At 40.4% G+C, this 25164-nt stretch overlaps 1 protein-coding gene and 1 long non-coding RNA gene across 11 annotated transcripts in view; one reads left to right on the top strand and one right to left on the bottom strand.

The window, feature by feature from the left end:
- Positions 1-25164, top strand: part of LOC101953356 (iron-sulfur cluster assembly 1 homolog, mitochondrial) — a 120349-nt gene that overhangs the window by 10888 nt on the left and 84297 nt on the right. For 4 of the 10 annotated variants that reach the window (XR_010602313.1, XR_010602315.1, XR_010602316.1 and 1 more), the window contains exon 4: positions 14408-14500. Coding sequence is in view for 6 of the 10 variants with exons in the window: in XM_065599423.1 (XP_065455495.1) it covers positions 14408-14500 (93 nt within the window). In the remaining 4 variants the exon portion in view is untranslated. Of the gene's footprint in view, positions 1-1249; positions 3822-14407; positions 24261-25164 lie in introns of those variants that run through there. The other 6 variants (XM_065599420.1, XM_065599419.1, XR_010602314.1 and 3 more) reach the window with 6 other exon arrangements.
- On the bottom strand, positions 1863-9359 carry LOC135984375 (uncharacterized). Its single transcript, XR_010602318.1, has 2 exons — positions 2124-9359; positions 1863-2090 (listed from the first exon to the last, which is right to left on the bottom strand). It is a non-coding gene; the product is annotated as an uncharacterized LOC135984375 (long non-coding RNA).

Raw genomic sequence — 25164 nt, 5'->3', positions numbered from 1 at the left:
TGAATATACTCAGATGAAACAAAGGACCTTCCAAACACACTGCTTTTATATAAACTAATGGATTCCCTTCTTGGGTTTATCATTATTGGTATTTTTTATTTTTTCATCTACAAAGCCAAATTGGCTTATTAAAATGAGAAATCATAAATAGTCTATAAATCAAAACTGCAGTCTTAATGTTCAGCATCCTGCAGCCTGTAAAACTTCTGTATGTTATTGGAACAGGCAGGATTTCCAACTATTAAGACTTGAGAAGCACTAATTCCTAGCCCTGATCGTTTTACTTTCTAGTATATTGGATGGACCTTACACCTCTCCCTAGTACAGAACTAAATATTGCTAGTAACTCAGCTTCACCCATATAACTTTGGCAAGGGGAAGGATAGTCCATTTGAGAAGGAAATAAGAAAATATTTTTGAGGCAGATTTTCTTTAAAAAATCAGCTGCTTGAAAGCAGTGTAGAGCTTTGGAATGTTAGTAATCCCAGTAGAAATGGATTAATGAACATAATTCATAGACACCAAGGTCAGAGGGGTTCATTGTGATCATCTAGTCTGACCTCCTGTGTAACACAGGCCATAGGACTTCCCAAAAATAATTCCTATATCATATGTCTTAAAAAAAAAATGCAATCTTGATTTAACAATTGTCAGTGATGGTGAATCCACCATGGCCCTTTAAATTCTTCCAAGGGTTAATTACTCTCACTGCACCTCTATCCCGATATAACACGACCCGATATAACATAAATTCAGATATAACACAGTAAAGCAGCGCTCCTCGGGGGCGGGGCTGCACACTCCGGCGAATCAAAGCAAGTTTGTTATAACGCGGTTTCACCTATAATGCAGTAAGATTTTTTTGGCTCCCGAGGACAGCGTTATATCGGGGTAGAGGTGTATTAAAAATTTACATCTTATTCCAGTCTGTGGGAGTGTGAAAGCTGCACTTGATTGCACAGTTACACAATAACATTGGCATGACCCCTCATGAAGTGTAAATAAATACACCATAATATCAGTACTCAACCATTTACAGATAGCAAGTGATAGTAATCTCAACTTGAGTTCTTTAGCAGAGGCAAGAAAAGGATGAATATCCTGAAAGTAGTAAGAAAATGCAGCAATAATTTCACTGACAGACCTCAGTTTTTAGCTTCATTTTATATCAGTTATCTACCAGATTGTACTGTAACACAAGACCTGTGTCAGATTACATAACAGTTTGTTTTTTTTTGTCCCATTCAAGGAGTCAGAGTGTTTATTGAAAAGAAAGCACAGCTGACACTTCTAGGAACTGAAATGGACTATGTAGAAGACAAACTATCCAGTGAATTTGTTTTCAATAATCCAAACATCAAAGGAACATGTGGCTGTGGAGAAAGCTTTAATATTTGAAATCTCAGGATTATTACCTTGGCTTTTAACACCATGAAACACTTCTTCATCAGTGTGACTTTCTAAAGCTGTCACATTTCTTTCAGGTTTTTAGGCTTTGTAAAGTGTTGCTGCATTTCAAGGAAAATAAAGCGAATGCATTTTGGAAATGTAACCTGTGTGTTAAATTTCAGCACTGGTGTATCTATGCAGTAATTTGGGGTGAATTTGGCTCTAGACAGTAAGAACAGCAAGGTGCAGTAACACTTCTATGTTTTCATATGTGAAGGGAAATAAATCTCAATATTCCTCCTTTTCTTGTCATTTCCCTCTCCTTCACCCCTACCAGCCCTCCAAAAAGTGTTTGTAAGAACACACTCCGTATGCATTCTGCTTTAATTAGAAGAAAATGGTAGGACTGTATATGTACGAATAGGCTTCAGAATTAACTTACTCATTTAAAAAGAACACACACACAAAAGAAGGTATGTATCTGACAGAGGTTTCCAATGTCTTCACCCCTTGATAGTTGAGTATGGATTTACTGGTGATCTGTTCTCAAAGAAAAATTAATAAGCTCTAAGAGTGAGGAAATCCTGCCTTCTAGTGCGAAAATTTTCATGTTATGTCACCAACCGTGGCTACATCTTGGAATGAGCTAATTCAAGTCTCTAAAGTTATGCTCACCCTTTCATTCTGAGTTATCTTAGTGCCTATGTAAATGTTTTCCTTTCTTTGTAGCAAGCACAATCTCCTTGCTGCAGCCAGGAAGACAAGTAGTGTGGTGTTCCAGAATAATGCAACATCTTCAACCATTTGAATGTTAAGGCAGAATGTACACAGGCCTCCTTTTCCCACATCCCATGTATCTGTCTTTTCCCCCAGTTGACCAAGACAGCAAAATTCCTAAACTGCTTCCAACCCAGGCCCTCGCTTTTTGCAGTACATGTATGTGTTCCCCCCTATGCTGTCTGGTCAACCAAGGAAATTGTTTTATGATGGTGGAAGGAATTTTGTCACTTCCTGTGATCATACTCATGACTGACTTTCTGTCAGAGCTCAAACCTCATTGGTAACTTGAGTAGATGTTAGGTTTTCCCTGGTAAGGTTGACTCTAAATTCTGTTCAACAATTGTTTGGGGTGAAGGTAACTTTGTAAAAGGAAAATTTCACTGTAGTTTAAAAAACACTTCAGAATCTTTGAGCTGTATAAAATCAATGAAATTAGCTTTTTTGTTAAACTGATACTGGTATTAAGTTAAAGGAAGATAAAACTTATTGCATGGAAGAAGCCATTTGCTTTGATAGAAACTAGTTTAATCCCCCTCTCACTCATTAAGATCCCTCCGGAAAGCCAGGGTAATTTAAGTGGCCACAAATGCACCAAGCCACTCACTTGTGCAGCTTGCAGGAGGAGTAGAGAGGGGAAGAAGATATTGTTACTAGAGTAGTTGAGCTGAAAGTTGGGGGGCAGGGGAGGAGACGGAGGTGGAAGGGAGCTCACAAGGAATACCTGAATGCTAGCTTTAAATAAGGAAGGAGTTGGAGTGGGGGAAGGAGATGGGACTGAATAAGGCATAAAGCCTGGAGATTGACTGTCCAAGGGTGAATTTATTCTGGGGCGCTGTTTGTTGGTACTTGAGAGGGAGAACCGTGGGCTGTTACCGGTTGAGGGAGTGGAAATGCAGCTAGAACTGGCTGAGGGAGGAGGAGATAAATCTATGGCATCCTCCCTGCAGTAGTCAGCATAGCCCACAAGAATAGAAAGTTGAAGCTTCCACGTGTATTGCTTAATTAATATTCATACTTGAATTTTAATTATTTTGTAATGTATGCAATTTTGATGTAAAAACACTGGAGTTTTCCTTTATCAACTGTCATACACAAATAGTTGCTTTATTATATATAGTAGTTATAGAACAGTAACAAAGTATATGGGGAAAACATGACGACAACAAGTTCACTAGATTTGAATTTCTAATGCCACCGTTCTCCCTTCCTGCCAAAAAAATCAAGTCTATGTGGTATTGTAGAGCTAATGTCTAAAATAGTCCCAATGATAGACTAATTTTCTCATTTGTAAATCTATTCCTTACTTTTTTTTTTTTTTTTTTTTAATTTTCCAGTAACAGGTGGTTGGTAAAAGTGCTATCCCTGTATTCACTCTAACTCTGTTTTTGAGTTCTTGAGGGCTTTTGCATATTCATGGGTTCGTGTATATGCTCTGTGAAAGTTTATACTTTTATATTCTGTGAAATAGTCTCTGAAGAGAGTTGTCATATTTACTAAAGCACCTAACGCACAATGTATTAAAGAACATTTATGTAAATGCTAGTAACTTATATATGAATATAATTTTGTTAATCAGTCCATCTATAACGTGTGCAATACTGTATGTAGAGTTCTCAGCTGTAATAAATAATTGCCTGTTGGTAAACGTTAAATACTCTTGTTTTGCACAGCTGTAACAAATGGGCACTTCAGGCTCATAGAAGTAACTCTGTTATAGCATAACACTGAATGGCTTGTAAACTGATGTTCACCGAGGAATATTCACTTCATGTTTTCTAAGTACTAATAACACTGGAAAAATACAGTAGGTATGTAATAAGAATACCATTGTTTTAAGTATAAAATGAAAATATTTTACTAGTCTCAGAATATACATACATTGAAGTTACTTTTATATCTTAACAGGAAAAGTAGGGTGATAAAGGGTAATTAAGTTTTTTGTTAAACCGTTCAACTTTCTCTCTCAAGGTTGAAATTCAAGCAGCTAGATGTTCATTTTTAAAATGTCTACCTGCCAAATATACATATCATAGATTCCTCTAACGGGAGGAAAAGATTTTGTGAAGACTAGATCTTGTGTTGGTATAAAGGTTTTATTGGCATGAGTGTGCAATGGCTGTGTGACTCACAAGTGGGAGAAACCATGAATTATCCAGGTCATCCCAAAAAAGTGCTAGTAAAATCTTTATCTACACCGGGGTGGGCAAACTACGGCCTGGGGGCTGCATCTGGCCCTTCAGACGTTTTAATCCGGCCCTCGAGCTCCTGCCGGGGAGTGGGGTCTGGGGCTTGCCCCGCTGTGTGCATGCCGTGGTTCCACGCAGCTCCTGGAAACAGTGGCAGGTCCCCCCTCTGGCTCGTACATGTCGGGGCAGCCAGGAGGCTCCGCATGCTGCCCCTGCCCCAGGTGCTACTCCCACAGCTCCCATTGGCTGGGAACCAACACCAATGGGAGCTGCAGGGACAGCACCTGTGGATGGGGCAGTGCGCAGAGCTGCCTGCTCATGCCTCCGCATAGGAGCCGGAGAGGGAACATGCCACTGCTTCCAAGAGCTGCTTGAGGTAAGCACTGCCTGGAGTCTGCACCCCTGACACCCTCCCGTGCCCCAACCCCCTGCCTCAGCCCTGATTCCCCTCCCACCCTTTGAACCCCTTGGTCCCAGCCCAGAGCACCCTCCTGCACGCCCAGCCTCTCATACCCAGCCCCACCCCAGAGCCTGCACCCCTAGCCAGAGCCCTCACCCCAACCCCCAATTTTGTATGGTGGGCCGTGAATGCTCACAATTTCCATACCCAGATGTGGCCCTTGGGCCAAAAAGTTTGCCCACCCCTAATCTATACACACACACCACATTGTATTTTTTTTTTATGCTGAGTTTTAGAAAGCATTATGCTCTTTATTATCCTTCCAGCTGTAGTGGCCACCTTAGTTACCATGTACAGACTTCTGCGTGACAGGAGAAATTAGGAGAAATATTTTTGTAAATCCATTGGTTATTTTGAAGTTCAATATCTTGTGATGCATGAAGGGTACATTCAAGTATTTTATATAATTGGGGAGCCTGGACTTCCAGCAGGTGTCTTCTAGCTCTGCTGGCTGTAAGTACAGGATCTTAACATGGCTGTTGGCTCAGTATTGACTATAGCAATTCACTTTACCAGATTCACCCTTTGCGGAATGTCAGGGCATGTTCTTTTGGGGGAAGAGAAATAGCTGTTTGGAAACAGTTAATAAATTTGGCATGTTAATAGTCCAAGATGGATTAATGGGGCAGAGTGTACATGAGCTCAAAGGTGCAAAATGAATGTGGTTAATCCCAGGGCTTTAGGACGAAAGGAACACAGTACATGGATATAGTCACCCTCAGTGTGATGCTCTTTCCCTTTCTGGAATTAAGGCTCATCTGGTTACATTCTTTCACTTTTTTTTTTTTAAATTGCCACTTCACCAGTGAGGTAACTACAAATTTGTAAGAGTACTTCATCTGTATTGGTTATCTGACCACTGAGTAGTCTCATTCCTTGTGCTATATTATCTTTTAATGACATTGAATTTTACACAGTCGTCTCTGAGGGGTTTGCTGTATGAGAGCCCCCTACCTTGGGGGAATAAACTGGTAAAGTGAGTGAATGAATTATTTCAGAATTTACTTCTTGGTGATTCCCTGACTTCACCTCTTTTTTTTTAAGTGGAAAAAATGTCAATGCTGTATTTCTTAACTTGTGCTCCTTGTAAATAGTAAAGACTTCAGACTCAGTATTTCTTGCATTTTAGGATTGCTATTTCATCTTGGTCAGCCAAGAGGACAGAATACAAGTAGTAAAGTCGCCTGGCGAGATCCTATATAAATTTAAAACTTGATAAAAAAAAATTAAATTTGCTACATGAATAGCAACATTGTTAAATGCCAGGTATTTCAGTATAAGGGCAAATAGTGATCAATTTGACGAAATATGAAGTACTTTCAACATATACAATCCCTATAGAAGTTAAAAGGACATTTGGGTCTAATTGGATTTCAAATTAGTGTTTTGTTATTGCATAAGGTCTTGAAAGTGAAATTGTCTAGAAACAAAAGATTAGTGTTTTCATCACATAAGATCAAAGAAATACAACAAGTAAACAGCATATATGATGATGTATTAGATTTTTAATTCCTTTCAAATTTCAATCTAAGGATTTTCTCAGGTTAAAAACATTTTTTTTAAAATAAGTATCCTTTTAAACTTGCTGCCTCTAAACTATTATGCACTGGGTCTACCCAGTTTGATAGAGGTTTTTGAAATTTAGGATCCTGAATTTCAATAGGTATTTAGCTTCCCAAAAGAAGGAGCCCATTTGACTTCAGAAAAGCCCTACTTAGAATTGCAAAGAAACATTTGACAAAGATACAGGATTGTCACCTTCATATGTTTTGCAAAGTTCTTCCACATGGATCCACTCCTGGCAATTTTATCTGAGATTGGATCCTTTTGGCCAGCAATCCAGTGGGGCCACGCCTCTATCTTCATGCCACCTGAGGGCATGAAGGGCAGAACAGTCCCAATGACCCCCCTGATCCTTCTTACCAGATGTGGCATTGTGATGGAACCCATCCAGTGTCCTCCTGCTTCTCTGCACTGTGCTAGTATTAGTTCATACAGTTAGTTTTGATTATTTTGTATATAAAAATGTATTTTAAGTGGTTAGGCACCCACACCTGGGGCTTTAGCAATATGGCAGAAGCAAAATCCTTAGTATTCCAAACATGCTTTTTCTACAAACCTTCATTACTATTTAATGACAGGCACTTCTGGTGCCTATTTTGCCTCCGAGAGGGACACATCCCCAAGTGATGTTCCATATGTCACTCCTCTGGACAAATTCTGTATCCTCCCCCCAGTACTTATATTCCTTCCCACCCTGGTCCTATTGGACATGTTGAGGTGTGCAACCCATTTCACATAAGCCTGCATCAGCAGCAGACAGCTGCTGGTTAGGCACTGAGTAGAATCTGTATGGACCATCCCCAGAAGACAGAATCTTATCTTACAGTAACTTTCTTCAAGATGATATGGATTCTCCATCCACCCTCATTCCCTGCTACCATGTGTCTGACTCCTCTGAGATTCTGCATTACAGAAGGGTCTGAAAGATGGTTTGGCCCACTCTGCTCTTTATGCCCTTCGACATGCAGGGCTCAGATGTAATCACGGTGGACATTGCTAGCCAAAAGAATCCCAACTCACATGCATGGGGTACATACATGCCAAGAATGAAACCCATCTTGAAGAATCAGTTGCTGTATGATAAGTAACTGTTCTTTCATTTAAAAACAAATGTAAGGCAGCAACTTTGGTTTGGTTCTTTAGGGGAAAGCTATTTTAAGTACTGAGGTCAAAATACATGCTTTAAGTTACACACCTAAATTAATGTTCGGGCACCTCCAGAGAAGTAGGCTGTACTTTTTACTGACTTAACTTTGACTTGGTGGTGCTCATCATCTCAGGAAATCAGAATTGGTATCTTGTTTTAATAAGGTTGAAATTTCATTTTTATTTTATTGACTCCATCAACAGTCAAAATGTTTCAACTATCATAATATAGTGGAAACATTTCTATTACAGAACAGAGAAGCTGAAATGACAATGACAACATAAAACATTTTTATTTTATTGGAGTGTTTGTATTTATTATATAAGAACACCTTAGAGATCTTGCTAGAGCAAATATATATAAACTCATTTAAGAACACAATATTTTCAATTTACTTTTTGCAGTGTCTGAAATCAGTTGCCAAATGCAGAATGTTTAGCAATTACTTTTGTTTGAGTTTGGTTTCCCTAATAAAATAAAAAATTATAGACAGAGAGATACTGAGTTCCCCAAATGCTAGGAACTTTGAATGCCTAGTTAACAGTAAGAGAGGAGAGGGAGTTCACTATATCAAATATATAGATTAGAGAAGAGCGTGAGCTGACATGAAGCCACCTTGCAAATGAGCATGGTGTAAAGTAGCCCATCCATCATGCGCACACACACACACACACACACACCTATGTCATGGGGTTATGAGTTTGAGGTTCTTGAACTGGCTTTCCACACCAGGATGAAGTTCACCCTTTGTTTTATCTCAGATAAAAGGGAATTAAAAAATCCTCCATTTGATATTTGGGAGTAAATTTGAAATAACTCCAACAAAAACCCTCTTCTAATTGAAGTTCAAATGGATAGTTGTTAACAGGTATCAACCAAATGTGACCTGTCCATATACCAATCTATAAGGCTGCCAAACTCCTCTCTTGAAATGTATAGTTATATAGTATGAGATTTTAGGCCTCCTTTTTAAGTGCCTATGTTTGAAATATAGATCCCAAGTATACAAAAGTCTTGTACCATATTATACTACTGTGGAGATTTTCCTTTACCTCACAGAACTATTCTCTTCTTCACTGGTTCAAAGTTTTACTTCTTTCATATTACAAGAATGTACAGATGCCTGCCACAGGGTGGCAGCAAGTTTCCAAACCCTATTTTTCAACACGACTCGTTTCTCCTCAAGTCCATATTTTAAACTGGACTATGGTGTATTACATGTATTTAAATAACTGTATATTGTGTATTGGTGATGGCTACTATCTTAAGCAATACTGTTCATGTTTTTGTATATATACACATTTATTTCTGTAAGTTTGCCAGGTCTTGAAAGATAAGAGATGGTACAGAAATCCAGATACCCCTCCATGGTCTGGGTCAAAGAAAGCCTTAGCTGTTGCCATGCTGTGGGCAAGGACCCATCTCCCACTACCTTTTGATTAGGGGTTTAGGCTACAGCTCCCCTGCAATTCCCTGTTCTCCCAGCAGGTCTGACCCACAGTCTAGCCCCTGCAGTTTGCTTCTCTCCAAGGGCTACGAGCAATGAGTGCCAGCAGTTACAAGTGACCATCCTGCTTTTTCAAAAAAAAAACTACATTTATTGGAGGATAAAAGCAACACTGAGAAAACATATAAACCAATAAAAGGATCTGAACACTTTAGCGGTAGCTCCCCCATCAGTCCTATGGAGACCTAGCAGGTTCCAGTCCTTCCAACCCGTCAGCAGAGTTGGGTCTGCCCCTTGGATAAAAGGCCTTAGAATCCTAGAAGATTAGGGTTGGAAGAGACCTCAGGAGGTCATCTAGTCCAACTCCCTGCACAAAGCAGGACCAACCCCAACTAAATCATCCCAGCTAGGGCTTTGTCAAGCCGGGCCTTAAAAACCTCTAAGAATGGAGATTCTACCACCTCCATAGGTAACCCATTCCAGTGCTTCACCACCCTCCTAGTGAACTACTTTTTCCTAATATCTAACCTAGACCTCCCCCACTGCAACTTGAGACCATTGCTCCTTGTTCTGTCATCTGCCACCACTGAGAACAGCCTAGCTCCATGCTCTTTGGAACCCCCCTTCAGATGGTTGAAGACTGCTATCAAATTCCCCCCCTCTCATCTCTTCTGCAGACTAAATAAACCCAGTTCCCTCAGCCTCTCCTCATATGCCCTAGCCCCCTAATAATTTTTGTTGTCCTCTGCTGGACTCTCTCCAGTATGTCCACATCCTTTTTGTAGTGGTGGTGGGGGGGGGGGGGGCAAAAACTGGACACAGTAGTCCAGATGTGGCCTTACCAGTGCCAAATAGAGGGGAATAATCACTTCCCTCGATCTGCTGATAATGCTCCACTAATGCAGCCCAATATTCTGTTAACCTTCTTGGCAGTGAGGGCACACCGTTGACTCTTATCCAGCTTCTCGTCCACTGTAATCTCCAGGTCCTTTTCTGCAGAACTGCCGCTTAGCCAGTCGGTCCCCAGCCTGTAGCAGTGCATGGGATTCTTCTGTCCTAAGTGCAGGACTCTGCACTTGTCCTTGTTGAACCTCATCAGATTTCTTTTGGCCTAATCTCTCGTCCTTGTTCATTTGTTGAATCAAAAAGAAGGCTCATGTCCGTTCATGGTGGACCTTTATACTTCCAGTTCTCTTTATCCCTGCATCTCTTGAAACACAGCCTGAACCAGTATATGCCAACCACCCCATGGGGCTGTAATTCTCTAGGGCTGTTTACAGTTCCAGGAACTGCAGAAATTACCCCCACTTCATTGTTTGTAGCTCCTGGAGGAGCTGTGGTAACTCTCCCTCATGGAGTATATGCAATCCCTAGCCCACCACAGTACACAGAATCTACACAAAGTTCATAGGATAGTCCCCAAAGATACTGCATGTGGTTGCCACATCTGTCAACATCCTCCATAGCTGGTTTGAACTAATATGATAATTTAATCTAGCCATTGACAGAGGCAAATGTGCACAGGATGCACAGTACACAAAGGCCCCCAGGCACCCTCCTGTTTAGGGGTACACATCTGTTTTATTTTTAACTGATGCAGGCTTAACACATCTGTCCTGTCATGTCATCTCAAAGTCAATGGTGGTGAAGCATTGTTTATTCAAGATGTTGCTTTCTGGAATGTCGATACAAGTTCTGAAGTTCACATTTTCTTTATGATTCACAGAACTTGATAAATTCATTTATAAATTTGTGTGGTAGAGCAGACTATTTACCTGTTTAAACACTAACATTTCTAAGAATGTCAAGCAAATAAATACTTCAGAGGACTTATAGTATATATCGAAAGGGTTAACACCCCCCTCTCCCCAAATGACCTAAATGAAAGTGCTGTATGGCAAACCAAAACATTGATTTGCTGGGATTTGCTCTGGGTGGGTGGGGTGGAGGTACAGTATCTTGGAAAGAGATTCACTCAGCATTTTGTGAGAAATTGTAACTTAATTTGTTCATCTGGTCACAACTATTTTGAAGGGAATTAGGAAATTAAAGTAATATAATTTAACTTGTTTGATCTAGAATAAAGGAAGGCAAGAGACGTTGTAAGATTCAAGAAATACTGAAGGGCACGGATGTTTTGTGTAGCCTAACAGCACTAGATCAAATGAGTGTACCAGATACACACAAATTATAGATATTAGACAAACTGACTTTAGACTGTAAACTCTACAACTACAAGCATGAGTATTTGGTATCAAGTACAACAGTCTATAATCCACTAACCTTCCTGTGTCCTACGACTGCAGAACTGTGGACTGCCCACTTCACCTCGAATTATCTGTTACAACACGTTAATTCCTTATGCTAAACAATTTGTTTCACCTTGAATTTAGCTGTGACTCTCAGAGTACCTTTCCCAGACCAAGAAGAACTCTGTGTGAGCTCAAAAGCTTGTGTCTTTCCCCAACAGAAGTTGATCCTATAAAAGACATTACCTCACTCATCTTGTCTAATAATTTTTTTGGTTTCTGCCTGTAGCTAGATCATTATCCACAGATCTGAACTAATTACACATCTCTAAATGTTAGAAACAAAGTGATATCTAATAGTTTAATCAGCAATTGGCATTGCTGTGAATAATAATTGTCAAGATACAACTGTTTTCCAGTGGTGGCTTTAGGCTGATCCTGGCTACATATCCAGGGGTTCACCACACAAGTACCAAAGTTGCCTACACCTTACCCACCAGCTACAGCACTACTGGGCCATTTACAGGTGGGCAGAGAGCTGGATAGTACCTTGCAATTCTCACTTTTCATAGAAGTTCACTGGGCCTGCTGCTCGTGAACTATATCTTGATTCATACTGTATTTATAACTGAATTTGAGAAATTAGTTATTCTCACTAGATGGCAGCAGATTCAAAATAATACATTTGAAAAAAAAAATTACCCAAAGAACTGGTCCATCAGAGTGGTGCATAAGAGTTTCCCTTTACATAGAAACGCTCAGGTCTTGCAAAATTTCTGTTTATTCTTCCTCTTCGTACATCCTAGACACAGAAGCCATTATGTATTTTCTTGACAGAGAAATTAGCAGTACCATAGCTGATTACCTTCATTCCTTTAAAAAGAACCCTGCAGCTTCATTATTTGATATTTTCTTTAGAACTAGAAAAACTGTTGGACCCTGAAATGTCTTGTATCTACGGCAACATTGTAAGTTAAATCACTTTGGAAATAACTGGCCCCACACTAATCTCTCTCTTACTGGTATAAATGAGGACAAACTCCCCCTAAATCTGTGGAGTTACTCTGGTATAACACTGGAGTAAGTGAGATTAGAAACAGGCCCCAAAACTACTTTGAAGTACCTTTAATTGTATCTAAAATTCACCTTTTCTTACTCTTCTTTTCCCCATTTAATCTTTCTACGAGAGTAGCTGTGTTCAGAGGCAGGCAGATTATTTTTCATATATAAAGACAACAAAGCTTCTGTGGGCTGATAAAAACTTACATCAGTGTAAATCAGGGGTAACGCCAATAAAGTCAGAGACATTACACTTGTCAGTGACAAAGACATGGGTGTTACGTGTCCTGGGTTGCTGCTGGGTTTAAGAGCTGGTCTGCTGAATATTCCAACCAACAGTCAGTATAGCCAATCAGGCAGCCAATTACACACCAGCTGGGCTTGTTAGGTAGCCCGGAGACTGGCTCTGCTGCAGGGCCAGAGGGAGAGCCACTTTGGAAGCAGGGCCTGATTCTTGACAACTGCTGTAAAACTGGTGTGAGAGGACAAAACTGGCCCTCTAAATCCTACACTCAGGCACCAGAACACTATGGGCCTGATTCTCTACTTTCTTGCACCTTCTGTTGCACATTTACAGCTGTGCAAAGTGAGTGTGAAATGCTACTGTTCTGAGCTGCAACTCTTTACATCCACTTCGTTTGCACTAATTTTGTTCAGATGACCACACAAGGTGTGGTAAATGACCACACAAGGTGCAAAGCAGTGGAGCATCACACCCAGTCTCCATCCCAGGCCTTGTCTAGTCTATATTGCTAGAGTTATAGTGGCAAACCTTCCTCTCCCACAGTGGGGACACAGCTTAGAATGCTTTTGCTGGTATAGCTTAATTCCAGTTCACCAAATGAAAAAAGCTATACTGATTTTTTTTTGCTGGTATAACTACACTAAGGCTTTTGCCAGCATAGCTACATCAATTAGCTCCTAACTGACATAGCTATGCCAGCAAATCTTTTAAGCATAGACCAGCCTCCAGTCTCTGTATTCCCCTGTGATGGGATAGTGAGTTCTGGGTGGGACAGTATTCCGGGGCAGCAATTCAGGACATGTGCTCACCTCATAAAATCTACCTCTCCTACTCTTACAGCAACCAGAAGGTTTTGATGAGGTTCCTGATGTTATGGAAATTATTAAGTAATAATCTTCTGCACCCCACTGATTCCTAACTAGCCAGCTAACTGGAACATTTTATTATTGTTTGATTATATTAGATAGTTTTACAATCCCCACTTGTGCTCCATTTGCTAGGTCATCTAATTTCTCAAACACCATCATCCTAAATTAGAAATGCAGAATGTAACAGCTAATCACTTTAACAGTGGTAGGAGGAGTATAAATAATTTTACTATTGACTGTTTTATTTTTAGCTTTCAGAAAGAACTTAAGTGTTAAAACAAAATGTAAATTACAAATATATTATATATATTTGTGTGTGTGTGTGTGTGTATCTAGCTATCTAGAGATAGATATAACAGGCCAGATCCTCAGCTGATGGAACTGGTGATGTCAGTGGTGGAGAGGCACTACTGAGCACAATTCAGGACACGAGTCCATTGGGCAAGAGATTCCTCTGGTGCAAGCAGCTCTGTAGCCCCTCTATACCTTGTGGGGAAGAATCCTCCCCTCCCTGTCCAGCTAGTCAAAGTGGGGGCTGACATGTGGGTTTACTCACCACAGTATTTTGTAGGGCTGTATGAATCTTTGGCTTCATTAAAATCAAAAAGTAGCCAATTGGATCTCCCAGTGTGTCCTGTCTTATCTTAGGGAGCATGATGGATAACCAGTTGAACAGGAGCACTGCATGTGATTCAGTTGCTGAGAGAGCTAACAAAATCCTTGAATCTATAAGCAGGAGAATATCAAGTAGGTGTAGAGAGAGGGTATTATTTCTGTATACAGATTAGTGAGACCATTAATGAATATTGTATCCAGTTCTGGTGTCCACATTTCAAAAAGGATGCTGCAAAATGGACAGGGTTCAGAAAAGAGCTATAAGAATGCTTTACAGACTGGAAAACATGCTTCATGATTAAAAAATGTAAGAAGCTCAGTCTATTTAGTTTATCCAAGGGAAGAGGTGGCTTAATCATGGGGAAGACATTTCTGGAAGTTAAAGGCTTTTTAATTTAGCAGGGAGTTGGATCCTGACAATGCTCCAAATCGAGAGAGGAAGAGGCACCTGGAAGCAGAGAATGAGAGATAAAAAAGGCGTATGGAACATTGGTGAGCAAAGTCATTTTTGGCAGAATTTTCCCTTTCTAGCCCATGTAGTCTCAGGAGAGCAGTTGACATCAGAAAATTTGGATTTAGCCCCAGTGAGCAGTAAACACATGGCACTGGTTTTTAAGGAAATGTGAACACCATTATTTGATGTTTTTTCCAAATGTTGAATGTGCAGGATTCCTTTGTGAAAAATTGACTGTCTCTCTACTAAAGGACCACAACCCAGTAGAAAGCCAATTACTTACAACAGACAAACAAGTGATTGTATTTTAACATGTATGTCTAAAACAATGATCATCATAGTACTGTATATCCAATGTTAGTAATGTTATGTTAATTTATCTATTTATAAGTATAAAACTGCATATATGAGATTTTGGGAAAAGATATTTCAGAGATGGAGAAATTGGCCGTTGGAAATATCAAAAATGTAAACTCTTAAACCAAAATTTTGAGTTAAATCTGTGTGTTTGATGTTGGCTCTTTAGATATGTGGCTTACGTGTGAGAACAGGTTTATGTTGGAAGGAAATATGTTATGGTGAGGTTTAGGATGGAAATGTGGATGTGTATTGTTAAGTGTGGTTGTGAAGAAAGTGTGTGGGTGACTCGGAAACTAATACAGTGGAGGTGCAAGTTGTTAGCCACAACCCTGCAGGTTCATTCAACATAAGAACTAGTATATTTGCCTCAGCCCTGGAGCAGAGCCTTTCTGCTTTTAGCAAATCTTTTGTGATTTATAAGAACAATAAGCAAACATGATATATGAATTCTTTAATAAAAATAGATAGCATCTTGAATGCAAAGAGAAAGGACATGAGATTCTTAATTACAATCAAACCTATATTTATCATGTTTCAACCATTAACCTGGAGTCCATCGTGGGAAACCAAAACAGAAATATAATGTCCCAAGCAAACAAAACAATCAAAGCCCACTGTGCTCCAATCCCGGTGATTGTTTTTAGGATGTGGAGCTCCCAAATTCCCTGGATTCCCAGCTGGGACACTCAGAAGTTGTGTGAAGCAGCAACAGATTAAGGGCCACATTCTGATATCTTTACTCATGTTGGGTAGCACCTTGCTCATTAGTCATGTTGACTTTAACGGTACTCTTTGTCGAGTGAGGTACTATTCCTCATGAATAAAGGTATCAGAATCCGGCCCTGAATTATAATTCCCTAGACTTTTGGTGGTTGTATTAATGAGAAATGCACTTGAAAAAGCTTAAATACAAATTATCTAAGTTTTTTTGTGATGGATTTATATGTCGGTGTGAGTGTATGTATGGTGGTTATGTTAGTTTGTTGCCGCAAAGCCAGTAGAGGCAAATACATGACATTGCTTTTCAGTGACTGTAAAGATGTTTTCCCAGGGTGTGCTTTTTAAAAAGTAGTTTGTTTTTCAATTTTAGTTTGCTGGGAATTAAACAATGATGACTTGTAAACTCTGCTGGGGGAAACAAAAAAGGAAATACCCAAAAAAGCCTTAAACAAAAAGGCTACTTTAGGTAATAGGTGAATTTAAACTACTGTATCATGGGTGCCCGGTGTTCTGAGAGGTGGCTAAACATCTATAGACTGATGGTCATAAAAATCACATGGGGACTTTAGGGGAAAAACACCTGCAGCACTGCATTATAGTGTGAGCCTGCTGTAGAAATCTAAAATAAATTTAGCATTTGATATTTCTCATTTATTATCATTTTTGATCAGCTAGCCAAGTGGGCAACTGCAGATGTGATAAAAGAGTTTAATAAATTAGAGGAAATTTTTATTAAAATTGAAATTGCTCCATAAAGCTCATTAAGTGGGAGACGTCATGTGGCATACAGCTTTGCTGCAGTAATAGCTTCCTTTCCATCCATCAACTGCTTCACATGTAAAATGCTGACTCCATGTGGAATCAAGGAGTTAGTGTGGTTTAAATGGGAAGTATCTTCAAGATCAGTACTCTGCCATCTTTTTCTGATGATGTCTAGAAATGTGCTTATTCAGTGGATTCATTAAGCAACCTTAGCAAATGGGGCGCCTATGGACTTCCTGGCAGAGATCAGAGATGCCCTACCCCAGATAGTAATGCCATTCACCCTCCCTGGGTGAATCTCACCCTGTTATTCAACAGGCCTGGCTGGTTCAGGCCTATCCCAATGTCCCTGCTTCAGCCCAGTGATGTGCAAGATGCACAAAATGTGAAGAAACACCTATGGTTTTATATGAACACAAGAACGGCCATACTGGTTCAGACCAATGGTCCATCTAGCACAGCATTCTGTCTTCTCGCTGTGGCCAGTGCCAAATGCTTCACAGGGAATGAACAGAACAGTGCAATTATTGAGTGATCCATCCCATGTTGTCCAGTCCCAGCTTCTGGCAGTCAGAGGTTTAAGGACACCCCGAAGAGGGGGCTGCATCCCTGAAATCTTGGCTAATAGCCATTGATTGACTTATCCTTCATTAACTTGTCTAATTCTTTTTTGAATCCATTCATACTTTTGGCCTTCATCACATATCCTGGCAATGAGTTCCACAGGTTGACTGTTTGTTGTGTGAAGAAGTACTTCCTTGTGTTTGTTTTAAACCTGCTACCTATTAATTTCATCAAGTGACCTCTAGTTCTTGTTATGTGAAGAGATAAATAAGACTTCCTTATTCACTTTCTCCATACCGGTCATGATTTTATAGACCTCTATCATATCCCCCCTTAGTTGTCTCTTTTCTAAGATGACTAGTCCCAGTCTTTTTAATCTCTCCTCATATGGATGCCGTTCCCTAATCATTTTTGTTGCCCTTCTCTTCACCTTTTCCAATTCTAATATAGTTTTTTTGAGACTGGGCAACAAGAACTGCATGCAATATTCAAGATGTGGGTGTACCATGGATTTCTATAGTGGCATTATGATATTTTCTGTCTGTATTTACTATAATTTTGTAAATTCCTGCTAGGAAGGAGTAGGAAATTTTCTGGAGTGATATCTTTGTTTTTCTACTGAAAAAAACAAACTAATTTCGATGCTGGCAAAAGTTAATGATTTGGCCAATCATGGGATTCAACAACATGTTGCATTTGTATAGCACTTTTTGTCTGAGGATCTAAAAGATCATTTCAGACATTATTGGAATCATCCTATTACACCCCAGTGTGATGGGTATAGGGTGACCAGATGTCCTGTTTTTATAGGGACAGTCCCAATATTTGGGCCTTTTTCTTATAAGGGCTCCTATTACTCCCTCCCCCATCCCGATTTTTCACGCTTGCTATCTAGTCACCCTAGATGGGTAAATGTTATTATCCACATCCTACTTAGAGAAACTGAGGCACAGAGCGATGAAGTGACTTGCCTGAGGTCACAGAGTGAGTCACTGGCAGTGCTGGGAAATAGCAACCAAATCTCTAGACTCCCCATTCAATGTCTTAACCACAATATACCATATGGCCTCTGCAGAGAGTTCTCCTACACCTGGATCGCTGCTTTTTTGTTTTACGGTTTAGACTCAAAGTATTGTCACAAAATCACAAGTGCTACAAAACTGAGTTTACACCTTGGAGAACATATCCCCATTGCAAGACATCACCTCCATTGGATTTTCTGTATCTCTACACTCGGTTTGGTTCTATTTGTAGGCAGTATTTGACTCTGGCCAACAGCAGAAGGCAGCAAGTAGTATGTTAGTGTCTGCACATCTGTGATGTATAGAGGGAATAAATAGTAGAGAGTGCAGCAAGTGACAAACTGAAATTAAAGAAGTTCCCTTTTGGTTTTTTTTGGCAACAGTTAAACATGCACCAACAGCACACCTTCCATTGCTGATATTTTGAAACTAGAACAGGAGCGTTCCTCAAACCGCAGTCCTATAACGTAATGAAGAATACACACAGCTGCAGTAACAACCACATAATTTTTTAATTAGTTTTTGACAGCTTCAAATTGCACAGGCAAAGGAATGCATGAACCACACGTGGAAACCTGCCAAGAAAGGTTCTACATGTATGCAGATGGCTTTAGCTATTGTAAATGCAAAGCTAGGTTACTGTACTTTTACTGCAGAACCTAATGGCAAATCATGCACTGCAGATTTTTATCAGAGGGAAATAATAGCATATGTCATTATTTGCCCCCTGTTCATATCATAGTATTGCTTGCTGAGATCAGAGAAAGAACATTTTAGTATCAGGTTAAGTAATCTGCAAGTAATGCATACTTTGGCATTTTAAAGCTCCCAGCGAGCAATTATAATACCACTAATTACCATTTATATACCCCTTTATATTTCAAATCACTTTACAGATATGAACTAATTAATACTGCTTTGAGGTAGGTAGGTATTGTTATCCTCATTCTGCAAAAGAGAAACTGAGGCACAGAGAGGTTAAATAAAATTGCCCAAGGCCAGACTGAGTCAGTGGCAAATCTGGTATAAAGCTAAGGATTTCCTGAGCTCCCATGCTCAAACCACAAATTCTGAGTACAGGAAAGTGGGAAGAAAAAAAGTGCCTTCAGACGCTAAAAGGGAACTGCTGAGGATGGAATTGGCATTAGCAATGATCTGCTTCTGGAATACAGATTATTCCAAAAAGAAGGAATATAATTTAGAAATTAAGTGAAGCATGATGTACTGTGAATATCTGCTCTTATGCTGCTGCAAAAGCCGATACCCATCTCATAAGTCACTCTGAAGGGTTTGTAATTTCCATGACTCGCAAGCTCCATGATTTTATATTAGAGGGGAAGTGATTTCTCATTAGTGCACCTACATAAGGTAAAATAAGAATGGACTCCAACCCCAAAATGAACCCAAACTTTGTCCGAGGTTCAAAAAGTGAAGTCCACTTTTTTCACATAGCTGCAGTTTTCATCTTTTCCAGCCTTTGCTTTTTGCTGGAATAGGAAATGCTTAAAACCCACAAGAAAAGGTTATCCTTCCAGAGCCATATGAAATGTTCACAACAAAACCCCCAGGCATGTGTAACACATGTGGTTTCAGGTTGTGTAAGAAAATCAAAACCAAGTCAGGGCCCAGTTTCAAGCAAATCTGAACTGATTCATGGTTTCAAGTTAAAACCGTGCAAAATGTGCACTTTGGCAGGGACTGAGATGAAAACTGGCAATTCAAATGAGCTTCATGCACGCAATTATTATTTATGCATCAATTACGTTGGGGCAAATCCCCAAAATCATCTTGCTGACCCTTCTCCAGATCTTCAGGTTGGTCCCGTGTGCAACGTATGATTAGGGTAGACTGGAATCAGCTACATTTTGGGGAAGGAAGTGATTTTGAAGGTGCTCTCCTTTCCCATCCAAAAGGGAAGGCCAGCTCTCCTGATTAATATTTTCAGCTCACTATGCGGTTGGTAAGGAGCAACTGCTGCTCACTCAGGCACCTGCTGAGCCATGGGCTCTAGCCAATTGCTTTTGTCACAGCCATGACAGTTGCTACAATGGGAACATCTGTCCTGCATCCCAGACTAGTGCCATTAGGAGTAAACCAACAAGTGTTCCACCAAGGCACCAGAAGGAAGAGGGAGATCATGCTGCTGTGCAATAAGTGAGAATCCTGCAGCTGGTGCAGCTTCCTTCTCAGACCTCCCTGCCCGGGCTGCTCATGGAATTTGCAAAGCCAGTTGTGGAAGGGAATTTGGAGCCTCACTCCTAGGTTACCTGCTTCCCTACCTGATTTATCACACACCAAGTAAGAAAGGCTGCCAACAATCAAAGGAGACCTACCCGCCTAAAGGACCAAAGGGGACCCATTTTCCAATTGACCTCTGTTATAGGATATGTACACCCCATCCCCCTTTTAGGGTGGGGCAGGGTTGTGATACCACTGCCGTTACAGTCTCCCTGACAGTCTTTAGGCCAAAAGCAGTGCAACCCAGAGGCTTGAGACAGTATAGCGGCCACTGGGGTCAGGGTAGTGCAGCCCAATGGCCAGAGTCAATTACAGCAGCCCTCATGTTCAGGACAGCACAGCCTAGCTGCCAGAGTCAATATAACCATCCTCAGGTGTAGGGCAATATGGCATAGTGGCCAGGGTCCATATAACAGCCATTTGGTACAGGGTACTGCTGCCTAATGGCCAAACTCAATATCACAGCCCCTAGACACAGGGCAGTGTGGCCCAATGTCTAGTACCCGGGGAAGAGGAAGGGGCCACCACTAGGGGGATGGCAGCCCAGGTAGGGAGGCCTAGGCCCACCCAACTCCACTGGGCCTCGATCCAGGGCCCTGACAGTGGCAGAGTGGTCCACCACTGGGTCATCAGGGACTCCCACCAAAACACACTGACCTCACTCGGGTGGGAGGTACCACTCGCACACCCTCCCTGGGTCACTTCCTACCATGCTTCCAGATGCTGTAGTCCGTTGAGCATCAGGGTTTCCAGGCTCGTCAGTGTGGGTGATTCCCTGTGGCTCCGTCGGCTCCAGCCCTCTAGTCCAGCTCTCAGGGTCTCCAGTTCCTGCAGGCAAAGGCTGTGATGGCTCTTCAGCTGGAACCTCCACCCAAGGTCCTTCCCCTACAGTGATCAGCCTAGAATGAGCTGGGCTGCTCCCTTTTATACTGAAGCAATAGTTGGAGCATGCCCAGCATGGTCTGAGGGGCGGGACTGCCGCTGCCCATAGTGTGAGGTTAACCCTCTCTTGTCCAGTGCGGGATATGCACACCCCATCACGACCTCCCAGCCCACCATAAAAGGGGACCTCCTTCTCATCAACAGGAAAATTGACCTGTTACCATAGCTAGTAACAGGGGCAGCAGGACATCCGCTTGCTCCATTGCTGTTTCTGTGAAGAACAGCTGTCATAGAAGAGACCCATGTAGAGAAGTATCAGAGGGGTAGCCGTGTTAGTCTGAATCTGTAAAAAGCAACAGAGGGTCCTGTGGCACCTTTAAGACTAACAGAAGTATTGGGAGCATAAGCTGTGCATCTGAAGAAGTGAGGTTCTTACCCACGAAAGCTTATGCTCCCAATACTTCTGTTAGTCTTAAAGGTGCCACAGGACCATCTAGAGAAGTTTCCATGAGGTGGTAGGGAGAAGGAAGTATGGTGGGTTGAGGGGACAAGTGGGAGTGTGGAAGGATTGTTGGGCAGAAGGTGAGAAAGCGTATGAAATTGTTGGATTTTTGAGTAGTGAGCATGAGTATAGAATTGATGGTTTTCTTGGGGTGGAGTGAAATAGTAGTTTACTCAGGGAACGTCACACATTTCACCTGCTAAATGAAGTAGCATATTTTTAGGGAGCCTCTTGTTAAAATATTTGCAGTACAGGCACTACTGTGTATGGGAGAATGGAACCTTCAGAGTGACCCTACAAATATCAAACTCAGGAGAGTATAGGAGAACTCACATGAAATCCCTTGGAGTGCTCAGGTGCCATACTGTAGGTCTCTTGCTAGAAGACTGGGAGGAAAGGGGAAAAGCCTGGAAATATTTAAAGACTATTTAAAGTCTGTGTTGAATTTCATTGGCTTTGTTGTCATTAGATTTATGTTAATGTCTTGAACCCCATGGAAATAAGTATAACCTTATTTTACTTAAGTTTTTGTCTGATTAAGAACTGAAAAGTCACAAAGGTTATATTAGAAATGTCTGAGGAAAATATACAAACAAAAATGTTTGAAAAATTTAATTATTAGTCAGGATGTCTGCTTCAGTGTGTCCTGGTGGAGTTCTGAGCAATAACACAGGGAATACACTTGAAAACATCATTACATTTTGCAAACTTTTTTAGATGTAATAGAGACAGAGAAGCCAATTATTGGTACTATTATTTAGACTCCATGATCTAAAACTAAAGCTATAGGGATGATGTTAAGATAAAAATTATGGGCTAAATTCTGGTGTTGCCTGGGTGTAATTCAGTACAATTTGTCCCTGTGTCTTAATTATGTTTTTAATACTTCAGATTATTTAAACTGAAAGGTTTTAAAATCAACCTTACTTTTAACAATCTATACTTTTTGCTTGCTTTTAGCATTTCACACATCACGAGCAATGAAAATTGGTGAGCCCATTTACAATTGTGGTTATAATAATGTAAACAGAATATAGTATTCTCTTTACAACCTGGTGCAATTTCTGTTTCTCCTACTCTGGCACAATACTGCAATGTTTGGGGTATACTGAAATGTGAAAAGCTGTTTTTACTGAAGTAAAAAAACAACAACAACAACCATGAAAACACTTCTATTCAGATTGGGCCAAAATTTCAGTGAAGAACAGAGCAAATATGCCCAATGTGCATGGGCACACTGGCATACTTATCTGAGTGTAAATTGAATAACTACATGTCAAACTACCCAATGGCATATACAACTTCCCTATTTTGTTGTGCAGTGCATGTTTTCAGTTGCACCAGTTATGGCCACGTTTGGCAGCTAATCCCTCCAAAACTCTGATTCTCCACCCTTGACTCACTTTGATTAGGTATGAGATCCTAAATAACAGTTCTGCACGTGGAGTGTTTGCAGGATTCTGTCCCCATGTTTGCTCACCTCCCACTGTTTTTCTTCCCAACCTTCAGTTTGTGGCTTTAAACAACATGTCTTTTGCTTACAAAAGTTTAATCCAACATGATTTTGCTCCAAATGCTAACAAATGCCTACTATGCATAATTCATACCTATTATTACTTTCATAGAATCAAAGAAATTAGAAAAGAAAGGGACCAACTAGAGCCATCTATTATCCTGCTTCTGTAAGATCAAACCCCACAGCACATTTACATACCTTGTCCTGTCTAATTGTAAATTCCCCAGCTGATGGGACTTGTATCACTTCCCTTAGAACGTTTCAAACAAGCACTTTTGTGCTTTCTCCCATGGTATCCCTCGTGCTTGAGGGGAGCTCTCCATTAATGTCCGCAAAGCTACCTCATTATCCTCCTTCAAAACTGTCCTTACAACTCTCCTTTGCTGCGATGCCTACAAAAAACTTGACCATGGTTAGATTGGTAGTGTGCCGAGACCACCACCTGTCATTCTGACCAATATTGTTTCTTTGTACTTCCCTGTCTGCCTGCATCTGTCTTAAACTTAGATTGTAAATTCTTTGGGGGCAGGGACAGTCTTTTTGTTCTGCATTTGTACAGTAAGGTCCTGGGCTATGACTAGGGCTCTGAAGTGCAATGGTAATACAAACTGATCATGATTATTTTTTCCCCCACTGCGTAAAACATCACATCTTTTAAGCCCTGATTCAGCAAGGTACTTTAAAGCACATTGCCTAACTTTAAGCACGTCCATATGCTTTAAAGTACCTTACTTAATTGGGGCCTTCAAAAGCAGCAGGGAATGAAAATTCCCCTTCATTCAGATTAATTTGGTCAGTGTAGTTACCTTTACTAGCAGAAATGGAAAATATGAAAGTATCAAATTAAGTTCACGTAAGCAAAGAGGAAGTGGAACATCTGTTCTGCTTCATCCCCAAAACTTTTCTTCGCTTATCTTGCAAGGTTTGTCAACATAATTATAACAAATAGAGAAGATCAATTCAAAAAGTGATTTTTTTTTTAAAGAAAACACATGAGGGTGTATTATTTTGGGGAAAGCATACTTATTTGTAATGAGGGCAGCACAAAAATGTCAACCTTTTTGTTTAAAATGTTCCCTAGCTATGTCTGAGCCTGCACTTATGTTGAATTGCTAGTGTTTAACAATGAGATTACTTGTTCTACAAAAAAAAAAAAAAAAAAAAGAGTGAGAGAGAAAAGAATTGAGTTGAATCTACTGTTCTCCCAAACCACAGCTTCTCAGCTTTGTAAAGTCAAACATATGGGCATGTTTCCCACTGCAAAATCAGCATAAGTATCTCCTTAAGCACCATTTCATTCCTAAATAAAAATAAAAAAATAAGGGTTGGCAGTTTCTCATTAATGTTCCATTCATAATTTGATATGATACCAAACAATCTTGAGCCTCATTGTCAACATGTTATGTTTAAAAAGGGGATTAGCAAATAAATTTTCATGTAGGAGACAGATCTTTTATTGAATATGATTTTGTATCAAAGTTCCTAGAACACTGTTGGCACTGTACTACTACGTCTTATTCTACCTCCCTTTCTCATTGTGAGTAGCACCTGACTCCATAAGTAGCCCCATTGACTTTAATGGGGCTACTTACAGAGTATGAGGCTACTCAAGCAGAGTAAAAGTAGCATAACCTGGCCCTTAACAATTAACTGTCATCACTCTGTATATTCCACTCCTCACACCGCCAGCAAAAATGAACTAGCACTATTTTACAGATTATTCACATTGTAGTCATAATGGGCTGTGTTTTCTAACTTCTAATTTCATTCCATAGTGGACAACTATTTGCTGTACCTCTTTTGGATTATGGTTAAATGGCAAGTATTGATTTAAAGGATGGCGCTCACCCACTCTGTTAACTACCTTACCTGTCAGTTTGAGCTGATGGGAATAACTGCCATTGACAGTTTTGCTTCCTGGCAGCCAGTTTTTGTCATCTCAGAAGCTAATTTTTCCTGGTATGGTGGGAAAAGAGAACAAACAAGGAAATGCTTTCAAAATTACCAGCTATTAAAGAACAATCACTTTTCATAATCCACATCTGGGCTACATCCAGGTTCCCTTAATTAGCTACAAGTGTACTGCCGGCTGCTGTCTCAAATTTTCACTGAATGTACTGGTTTAATCTGAAAGTT

This window comes from Chrysemys picta, chromosome 6 (genome assembly GCF_011386835.1).
Source record: "Chrysemys picta bellii isolate R12L10 chromosome 6, ASM1138683v2, whole genome shotgun sequence".
NCBI classification, from domain to species: Eukaryota; Metazoa; Chordata; order Testudines; family Emydidae; genus Chrysemys; species Chrysemys picta.
Note: the sequence above shows the minus strand (reverse complement) of the source record. Positions and strands in the feature narration are given on the sequence as shown.